This window comes from Camelina sativa, chromosome 5 (assembly GCF_000633955.1).
Source record: "Camelina sativa cultivar DH55 chromosome 5, Cs, whole genome shotgun sequence".
NCBI lineage: Eukaryota > Viridiplantae > Streptophyta > Magnoliopsida > Brassicales > Brassicaceae > Camelina > Camelina sativa.
Genome location: NC_025689.1, coordinates 28,526,182 through 28,535,982, shown reverse-complemented (window position 1 = coordinate 28,535,982; position 9,801 = coordinate 28,526,182). Strand labels below are relative to the sequence as shown.

Here is a 9,801-nt window from a genome sequence, read left to right as displayed (position 1 = left end):
AACTCCATCTATTTTGCTGGCGACGGCTTTGGTGTGTACGATATCACCACTAGAAAACCTCGTTCCTTCCGTCCCAAGTCTCCCTCAGCCTTCTCCACAACACCACTCTTCCCTTACTGGATCCCTCCAATGTGTCTCTAATTTACTATATATGCATGCTCTCTGAAAAGTTATGCAAGCGTTTCTCTTCTTGTGAGTGTAGTAAGACTCTTATCACTCGAGTTAATTAAACCATGATTAATACTAACGTTATTTTCAATAGTATGATAGAATATTTCATTATGATGGTTTATTTTTACTTGTGTTTTAAGTCAAATATGATGGTTTATACATCATTCTGCTGCACTGATTAAACAAGCACAGTCGGCAACTCCATCAACCAGATGAAACGCAAATATAGGATCTGCAGGGTCTTTGTATTTGCTACTCAGAATTGCAACACATACCGGGAGAATGTGAGAAGATGAGTCACTCTGTTCTTCTTGAGCTAAGCTTCGTGATGTTCCAGGCTGTGATAATGTATCAGCAAACTGACAAGAGCTAGTATCCAAGGAGGATCCCCTCTCGTTTTCTCCATTCAAACTTATTGGTGCTCGTTTGCGGCAATACAAGCTGCTGAAACTCAGATAATTAGAGCGCAGAGAGAGCTCAAACTTCATACATTCTAGCTTCCCTACATTAATCAGGAAACTCCAGCATCCAGTAGTTGTGGATCTCTCTGTGAAAAAAAAGAAGAAAAGGTCTATGAGCAAAACTCGTATGGATAAGGTCAGGTGAACTGTATTTGACAAGTAGCAGGCGCTTGTTGATAGACAAAGTTTGCTTTCTTGGGCTTGAGATCCTCCATTTTCCTGCAAACATCTGTGTTAACAAGAAGCAAATATTCATGGTTAAGATTAAGGAGAAGACACAGCATGGCCACAGTAGTGAAGTCTTTTGCTCGGTCGTGAATCTACCAGATACTAAATGTGGGAGAGAGTCATCAGAATGGAACCCAGATAAGCGTAATAAACCATGCAGTGACCATCTTGTTAGGTTCTTATGGGGTTTTCTGTGTTTGAATGTCTTCTTCTTAAGTTGAGGAAACTACCATGTACCAACTTTATTATTTCAAATAAGTGATGTAAACGCAAAGGACTGATGTTACAAGATGTATGTTCTATGTACTACTAGTGCAGTGTCGCTACCTGTTTAGAGTTGATAACAATGTTATCCGTCTCGGGTCTCGATGCTACTTAGGATTACATCGACTGAGCAACCAACAAGCCCCTCAGCCTTAGTTACACTGCCAACCAGAACGTTCAATGTAATGTAAGTACTTGGTGCATACTCCATAGTAAAGAATCTTTGTGTACAAATTTGATTACAAGATATTTCTTTTTCCTTTGTCACGAGATTCTTCTAAAACATGGAAGAGAAAAGTGGAGAAACGTGAAAAATAGATTGAGACAGACAGAGAGATGTAATAATTGAGAACCCTTCTTTTTTTCTCGTGGCAAGCACTTTGGTCTTAGATCTTGACTAACTCGACAACCCTTTAGAGAAAGAAAAAAAGAAACAGAGCAAGCATAGCACGCGATATAACCTATGTCGTCGTCTCTGCTTCTCCGTCTCTCTTCCAAGACCTTTCTCCCCAAACTTGCTTTGGTAAATCTATTCTCTGTCTCTGATCTTGTCGTTTCTATATCATCTCTGTCTTCTTCTTCTTCTTCTTCTTCTTCTTCTTATGTGTCTACTTCATACTCTTCCCCAGAGATGCCACACCCTTCGGATGTTCTCCTCCTCCACCACCACCAACCCGTACTTGATGTATTGTGTCACCTTTTGTGGTGAAACCCCAGAGTCTGGCGCAATGACAGAGCTCCGAATGTTTGACCCGGCCAAAGAAGAGTATTTTACCGTCCGTGATAAGCAACTTCCCAAAGAGTTAGTTGAGTCGAATCTGGTGGGAAGTTCCCATGGTTGGGGAGTTTTTCTTGGCCCCCGTAATGAAATACTAATTAGCGACTACTGCAATCCTTCGAGCTCTAAATCAAACCCCAAGATGATCCATCTGCCTCTTCGGCGTTATGAAGACTCTTGTCAAAGTGATTTGGTAAGTGGCGTGGCAATGTCCTCTTTTCCTGAAGAAGAAGACTTCGTTGGGGCTGTCAAGTTCATAGGACGTCGGGTGAGTATTTATACGCCGGGTCAACAGTGTAAGGGGAATCACCTCTTTTCGTCTACTGCAATATTTGATTATTTTGAACAAGCCAACTTGATGTATTCAAAGAGAGATCAAAGGTTCTACATGCCAAGTTCGGGAGGCCACCACTTATGGTCTTGGAGTGGTATAAAGTCCACCGAGCCTCAGTTCCATGACTTACGCTTTCACAACCTTCCTCAGTTTTCACTTTCCGAGTTGAAGCTTTTGAGATCTTGTTACAGAACACAACAACTTGTGGAGTCTCCCTCAGGACAACGTTTCCTAGTCAAATGGTAGGGTAGTCTTCTAGTTGTTTGTTTGCTTTTGCGGTTTCATATTTTCATATTATAAGAATATTTGCTTTCTTTTTGCCTTGGCTTGGCAGGTACGTTCAAGCCCTTGGGAAGTATATTCAAAGCCTTGCGCATAGGTCGGTAAAATTCAGTTTTGGGGGCACAAAGCAGTTCATGGTGTTTAGAGAGGAGGAAGATATGAACATGTGTTACACAGAAGATATTGGTGATCTCTGCATATTCCTCGGCAACAACGAGCCTTTTTGTGTCAAGGCCAGCTCGTTCCCGGGCCTTATCCCTAATTCCATCTATTTCTGCGGTGACAATTATGGCGAAGGCTATGGCGTTTACGATATCGCCACTAGAACCACACGTTCCTTCGATCCCAAGTCTTTTTCAGCTTTCTCTGATTTACCTAATGGCCAAGGATTCGTGATTCCTCGTTGGGTTCCTCACTGGATTCCTCCATTTCCTCTCTAGTTGTTTACGTTATTCGTTTTCAAAAGCTTAATTATGCTTCTTTTTTCTTTTTTTTTCTCCTTCTAGTTATAAATCACAATTCGCATGATCATCTCGCTAACTCTTTAATTTGCTCCCATACAAAGTTTTTAGAGATCGCCCCACTCACCATATAATCATGACTTAAACTCTTCATCTGTGTCCAAGGCTGTCACGTTTATTTTTTTGAACCAAATTTTTATTGTCAGACTGTACATCAGAAACACCTTGTGCTACAAGGATATTTGCTGGATTTGCATTGGTGGATGGATGACCTGCGATATTGCACAGCGGAAATTGGAGAATCAGAATGAGAAAGGCTGCTCCAGTGATCTTGTCTTAGACATTTTAGGGGTTTGAAGACAACCGATGATTATTCCTCTTTGAATTGCCGGAACTCAGTGAAGAACCAGATGAGCATCCACCAACTGTGGTATGTTCATTACGAGCATCCTGTGGGATAGCAGTAACAAATGTTCTAGTAATTTCAACTCTGCCATGGTGCCTAGATTGAGATTGAGCAGAACACCGAAAGATTGTACACATTGATGCTTGTGTTTAACGCTGGCCAAACTTGAGAAGAACCAGAAGTTGTACTTTTTATTTGTTTGATGTCTTAGACGAGTAGTCATGGTGTTACTAAGTAAACTCTTTGAGTTGTGTCCAAATCTTGATGGGCGTTTGCTTGCACAGAGAGTGGAGAAAAATAATATTCTCCAAGACGTGAACCTCCAGAGCCTCCCCACATGTTGAAGAAGAGTACTACCGTCGTTAATGGCATAAGATGCTTGAGATTCCAAAGCCTGCAATAGACAGAGACGATAATGTAAATGTGACCCCAAAGAATTCCAGCAATTTCAAGCAAATTTACAAGTTTTAGTGTCAGTTTCTCACTATCTTCAGAGCAACAAAGTGTGACACTGAACATATGAAAAAAAAAGGGACAGAAGAAAAACCTAACCTTTGTAACGAAGAGCGACAGGGCATTCGGTTTTGCAGATACAACATCAATGATCAACTGTTGATTTGTACTTGAAGGAGTCTTAGCCGCTTAGAAAACTTACTATTACAAAACAACCTTATCTTGTTTTTACCATCTGCTTACATATTTATAGTACTAGATTTAGGTTAATTGTTTATTTGTCTCCTAAACCACAAAATATTACTGAGCCTATTACACATAATTGAGCCTTATTGGTTACATGGACTAATGACCTTTTTGCTTGACCTTCTTCTTCTCCCTTATGTTCTTCTTCTTCTTCTTCCTTCCTTCGTCCCTTCTACTCCAAACTTCTACTCCAAACTTCTACATCTGCTTATGATACTCTCTGCTCCTAATCACCTCAGCATCTTCTTCCTCCAACGCCTATTGTTCTTTATTGAGCAAATGATCAACTTCCAACACTCCCTCTTGATCCTTTTGCTCAATCCCCAAAATCTGACCTAAGAAATTGATTCCCTTTGTTTCTGAAACTTCTTTGGTTTGGTTCTTAGTTCCTAGTCCTATGCCTCTCAGAACATCAACATAGCTCACCTGTAGGTTCTCTTGCTCCCTCATCATCTTTATCTTTCCAATCTCATCAACCTTGATATGACTCTTTATTTCTCCGGATTTGGCCATTGGCTTGAAATCTCTTACATTCTCTTCAACCTTGACTGAAACCTGATGCTTGTTCTTGTTATGCAGGTTCTCTTCCAAGTATTGCAAGCCATCGATCCCTTCTGCAACATCTACACAGCTCACAGGTAATTTATCTTTCTCCCTTATAATTTCATTCTTTACCTTAGCAATCTTGATTGAGTTTGACCCAGTTTCTGATCTGTTTCTCATCATGACTGATCCCTTGTTCTTGTCATGTGTTTCTGCGATCTGAGGCTTCTTATTCTGCATGTTGGTCTCATTGCAAGTCAAATCATCAATCTCCATTTCATGTGAGTATCGTGAGTTTGAGTTCTTCTTTTTTCTCTCCCTCTTCTCCTTCTTTTTCATACCTCGAGTCTTCCTCTTGCTTTCCTTCTGATTTTCCCTTTGGATCCGATTCCTCTCCAGATTCTTTAGCTTCTTCTTCTCTCTTTTGAAATGATTCAGTTCTCTCTCTTGCAGGTACTTTTCAGCTGAGACGTATGTCGGATCTCTATCTCCCTCATCCGGTTTGATGCTATTCAATTTACTCGACACAAGCATTTTCCTTACTTTCCTCTGATCGTTACTCTTACAGTGTTTGATATCAACCGTCTTTTGAATTCCAGCTTCATGTTTTTCTTTGTGAGAAAAGAGATTTTTGACATCACTGCAATGAGTCTCCCTCACCTCAGGTTCTCTATCCTTTTTCAGTAAGAATTTTCCCAATTCTGCTTTTGCAACATCTCCAACCTCTCCCATAACCGCTTGTAAACTTTTGCTTGTAGTCTCCATACTTGGTGAGATGTTCTTCCTCTAGTTAGTATCCTCTTCAGACTGGCTTGAGACTCTCAGCTAAGTTTTTGTCTATTAGTTCTTCTTCATCTTTCAGCATTGTGTTATGGTTCTCTGCTTTCAGGCTTATCCCCTTTGTTCCTTCAACTTTCTCTCTTTGTTTAGTGGTTGCAGGCTCTAAGCATCCAACTTCACCTTCATTCTCTTTCATCGGTTGTTCAATAGGTTGGTGGTATGTCATCCTTTGAAACCTTTGAAACCATTCGCTGTGATTGTTGCATTGCTGCATATGACTTAATTATACTACTTGGATTTCCTGGTTCATTGTGGGGCTTGTTACTCTTTTAATCACACAATGTGACAATCGCTCTTCATTTTTCTGCAGGCTCTCAGTTTCAGCATTTCCATAGACTTCACCATGACCTCCAGGTCCACTTTCTACCTTCCTCTCCGATGTCTCTCCTTGCTGTTTTTCATTTTTCAATTTTTGGAACTCAATTGAATAGCATCCATCTGTCATGGGAGCTTCAAATAACTTCTTCCCTTCTTGATTAGTGATTATGCATCCTGATTCATTGAACATAATCCTATAGCCGCTGTTCATTAGCTGAGAAACACTTAGATAGTTGTGTGCCAAGCTAGGCACAAAGAGGACATCCCTTATTGCCCTTTTCCCGTTTCAGTCATCATTGTGACTATACCCTTTCCTTTTGCTTGAATAGCATCACCAGTGCACAAGCTCACCTTTTTTTAGTGCTTTTGTTTAACTGTGGGAACCAACTTTCTTCTCTAGCCATGTGACACGTAGCTCCACTATCGATCAACCACATATTTTCATTGCTAGTGATTTGGTCATGAATTTCTGTAAACAACCCTTCCTGTTGGTCGTCTTCTTCATGATCTTGTTTGTTTATTGGTACTTGACCTTGTTGTTGAGCTTGAGCTTGCATCTGAGTTTGATTGTGCTTGAGTCTACAGTCTCTAGCATAGTGTCCTAGCCTTCCACACACAAAACAACCTCCTCTAGGTTTGAATTGCATGTTTTTTTTTGTGTGGTTGTTGTCTTGTTTTTGTTGTAGAAGCATTCTTCCTCATTGTGATTGTTTTTCTTACATACGTTGCACCACTTTGACTGAGAAGATTCTGGTCTGAATGTGTCTTGTGTACGTTGAACATTCTTAAAATTTTGAAACCTTGCTGCAAACACTCCCTCAGCACTCCCACTATTCCTATCATCTAATCTTTTCTCTTGACCTTGTAAGGTATTGACCACCTCAACCACTGTTATGGTTGAAAGGTTTTTTGTCTGCTCTATAACACCCACATATGAGTCAAACCTCTCTTGCAAGGAGCACAATATCTTGGAGACAATCATGCTCTCAGGTAACACTTCTCCATGAGTTCTCATTTCATTTCCCAGCTCCACTACTTTCTTAGTGAACTCTACAATTTTCTTTCTCTCATCTTGTTTCAGGTTGTAAAAGTTGGCCCTTAGTCTCTGCAGCATTATCATTGAACCTTTTGAGTCTCCTTGAAACCTCAGCTTCAACACTTCCCATGCTTCTCTTGATGTTCCAGTCACCGACAGGTAAGTGATGAAAATTTCTTCAGTAACAGCACTAAACAGTAGTTGCAAGGCTGTTTGGTCTTTCATTTCAAGTTCCTCCCACTCCCCTAATTTCTTTCTTTCATCTTGTACAGGTGTAGCTAGCTTAGGTGATTCTAGAATTCCCTCAGTTACTATCTTCCACAACCCCTTAGACTTAAGGATTGGCTTCATCTTAATGACCCATAAGCTATAGTTGTTTCCATCACACACTGGAACCACTAGTGAGTTCTACATTTCTACTTAAAGACTGGTTTTTGATGTTACCTTTTCTTTTCTTTCTCTTTTCTTCTTTTTTGTTGTGTTCTAATGAACAAGCTTGTGCCTTTGATTTCTTTGTGCAGATCTTCAAGCTTCCAGGCCACCAAGACTATCTAGCTCTGATACCATGTTGATTTGTACTTGAAGGAGTCTTAGCCGCTTAGGAAACTTACTATTACAAAACAACCTTATCTTGTTTTTACCATCCCCTTACATATTTATAGTACTAGGTTTAGGTTAATTGTTCATTTGTCTCTAAACCACAAAATATTACTGAGCCCATTACACTCAGTTTGAGTGTTGAAAAATTAGGTAAAAGAAAGAAAAAATGATGTGGAGTGTTAAAAGTTGAGCTGGAGGGTGTTGAATTTGATAACCATTGTACATAGTCTTAAACTATGTGCATTGACCATGTTGAATAATTTATTCATCTGTTGAATCGTTGCAATAAAGTTGTTGAAAAAATGAGAAATCTACGTGTATTCAACATATGTTGAATCAATTGATTTTGGGTCCGCATCAGCCATGTGGCACCGGCGCACCGCCGAGTTGGTATGTGTGATACACATAAATGTTGGGCGAGTTAGCCCCTTCAGGTTTTTTTTTTTTTTTTTGTATTTTTTAAAAGGATGCTTTATTCTGATTGGTCCTTCAGATTTTTGAGATTTTTATCTCACTCTATCTACTAAAACAATCAATTATTATATAACAAATCTTTTTAAAAAAACAAATTATACAAAAATTCATAATCTTTTAAGCTCTATAAATAGAGAGTTGGATAATTTTATTCGGAAACATAAAAAAAACACCATTTCTACCATACTTTTCTTATTATGTCTCTATATGTTATGTGATTTAAGAGTTTTATTGTTTGTGAATTAAGTCACATGTATTAATGAAGTTATGTGTGTTTATTATTAATTGTGTTGTGTGCTTTTATCGTATTTTTTTAAAGTTTTTTGTAATTTATTTGTTTTAATAATTATTTTTGTATTTTTATTATTTTCAAAATTTAAGTTAATAATTTTAAATAATAATAAAAGTTTTTAAAAATCATGTCACTTTGGTTAATATAATTTAATTTTAGTTGATATTTTAACTTAATTTTATTAGTAAATATTATTCATATGCAACCATGGAAATAAAAATATAGAAAAAATAATAATATAATAAAAATAGTGGGGTAGGGTGTTGAATTTTATTAAACATAAGACTATGAACAATGGGTTTGTTGAAATTTTTTTCAACAGTTTAATGTCTCTAACAAGGGTGTTGAATAAAATGAAAAATCGATGTGAATTAGTTTCAGTTGAATAAATTCAACGGATTGAATGCAAAGAAAGTGGGGTGTTCAATGATAAGTGTCACCTTGTGATTGGAGAGAGTGGTGAGATAAGGTTTTTTTTTTGGACCGACACTTTTTTTTTCTTCACTTTATCTGTTGTTTTCCTATTGATTCTCCAGATTTTGGTGATTTTTTATCTCCTCTCAGTTATTTGATTGTAATCAATTTTTTTGAAAAAGGAAATTTATATCAAAATTTATATATAGAGATTACTTTCTTTTCATTTGGGCACAAAAAAAACTTCATTTCTCACTATAACTTTCTAATATATCTTGAGTGAATTACTCAAATGTTACTCATTTTAGGTAATATTACCAGCATCTACAAAAAACTTTTTTATTACTAGAATGTTTCGGGTATTTTCAAAATACCCAGCGTGCCCTTGTTTTATGTTACCGGAAAAAACGTTATTACAAAAATGCCATTGCCACGTCAGGCGCCACGTCAGAAATCGCTGACGTGTAACCATAACTCAGCCATAACGCGTTACAGAGTATGTTGCGGCTGAGTTATAGATATGTTGTGGCTGAATTATGGGAAAAACATTTGAGTAAGAGCGGACGACTAACTTATGAAAATCTGGCTGAGTTATGCTCATAAGTCAGCCAAGCGTTACGGCTGACTTATTAAATCTGGCTGAGTTATGCGCATAACTCAGCTGTAGTTACGGCTGAGTTTTCACCCGATGGTTGAGTTGTCAAAAATTTGGCTGAGTTATCACAACGACACGGCTGAGTTGTCAAACTTTTGGCTGAGTTATCACTACGACACGGCTGAGTTACCATTTTTCGACTGGCTGAGTTATGAAAAACGGCTGACTTATGAGATGTTGTTACGGCTGAGTTATTGTAAAAAAACAATAACTCAGCCGTGATAGGCTGACTTATTGACAACTCAGCCATTTGATGGCTGAATTATTAGAAAAAGATTAATTACTAGAATGTTATTCAGTTACGGCTGACTTATCAAACGATACGGCTGAGTTACATATTTTCAGTTGATGAAGCGGCTGAGTTTGGCAGCAATTTTTTTTTTGCTTTTTAATTACTGTAATGTTTTTCATGTTGTGGCTGAGTTTTAATTAGGCCGAGTTATGGTATTGTTTGATGGCTGACTTGCCACGTCGGACGTAGCATCCATGTCAGCATTCCATGTCATCATCTTTTTCTCCGGAAATACGAAACGTCGTTCGACTCT

The 9,801-nt window shown here is 38.3% G+C and overlaps 2 protein-coding genes across 3 annotated transcripts in view; both read left to right on the top strand.

The window, feature by feature from the left end:
* The window catches only part of LOC104787731, a 5,536-nt gene extending 4,471 nt beyond the window's left edge, over positions 1-1,065 (top strand). Inside the window, exons 3-4 of one of the 2 annotated variants that reach the window (XR_002038212.1) lie at positions 32-192; positions 312-1,065. Coding sequence is in view for 1 of the 2 variants with exons in the window: in XM_019246048.1 (XP_019101593.1) it covers positions 32-141 (110 nt within the window). In the remaining variant the exon portion in view is untranslated. Of the gene's footprint in view, positions 1-31; positions 262-311 lie in introns of those variants that run through there. The other variant, XM_019246048.1, reaches the window with a different exon arrangement.
* Positions 1,414-3,046, top strand: LOC104787733. Its single transcript, XM_010513349.2, has 3 exons — positions 1,414-1,647; positions 1,754-2,478; positions 2,571-3,046. The coding sequence occupies exons 1-3, from the start codon at positions 1,588-1,590 to the stop codon at positions 2,956-2,958; spliced, it is 1,173 nt and encodes a 390-aa protein (XP_010511651.1). The 5' UTR covers positions 1,414-1,587; the 3' UTR covers positions 2,959-3,046.

Coding starts and splice junctions, on each gene's coding strand:
- LOC104787733 (XM_010513349.2), top strand. CDS start 1,588: ATGTCGTCGTCTCTGCTTCTCCGTCTCTCTTCCAAGACCTTTCTCCCC. Junction 1,648..1,753: donor TTCTCCCCAAACTTGCTTTG/GTAAATCTATTC, acceptor ACTCTTCCCCAG/AGATGCCACACCCTTCGGAT. Junction 2,479..2,570: donor CAACGTTTCCTAGTCAAATG/GTAGGGTAGTCT, acceptor TTGGCTTGGCAG/GTACGTTCAAGCCCTTGGGA.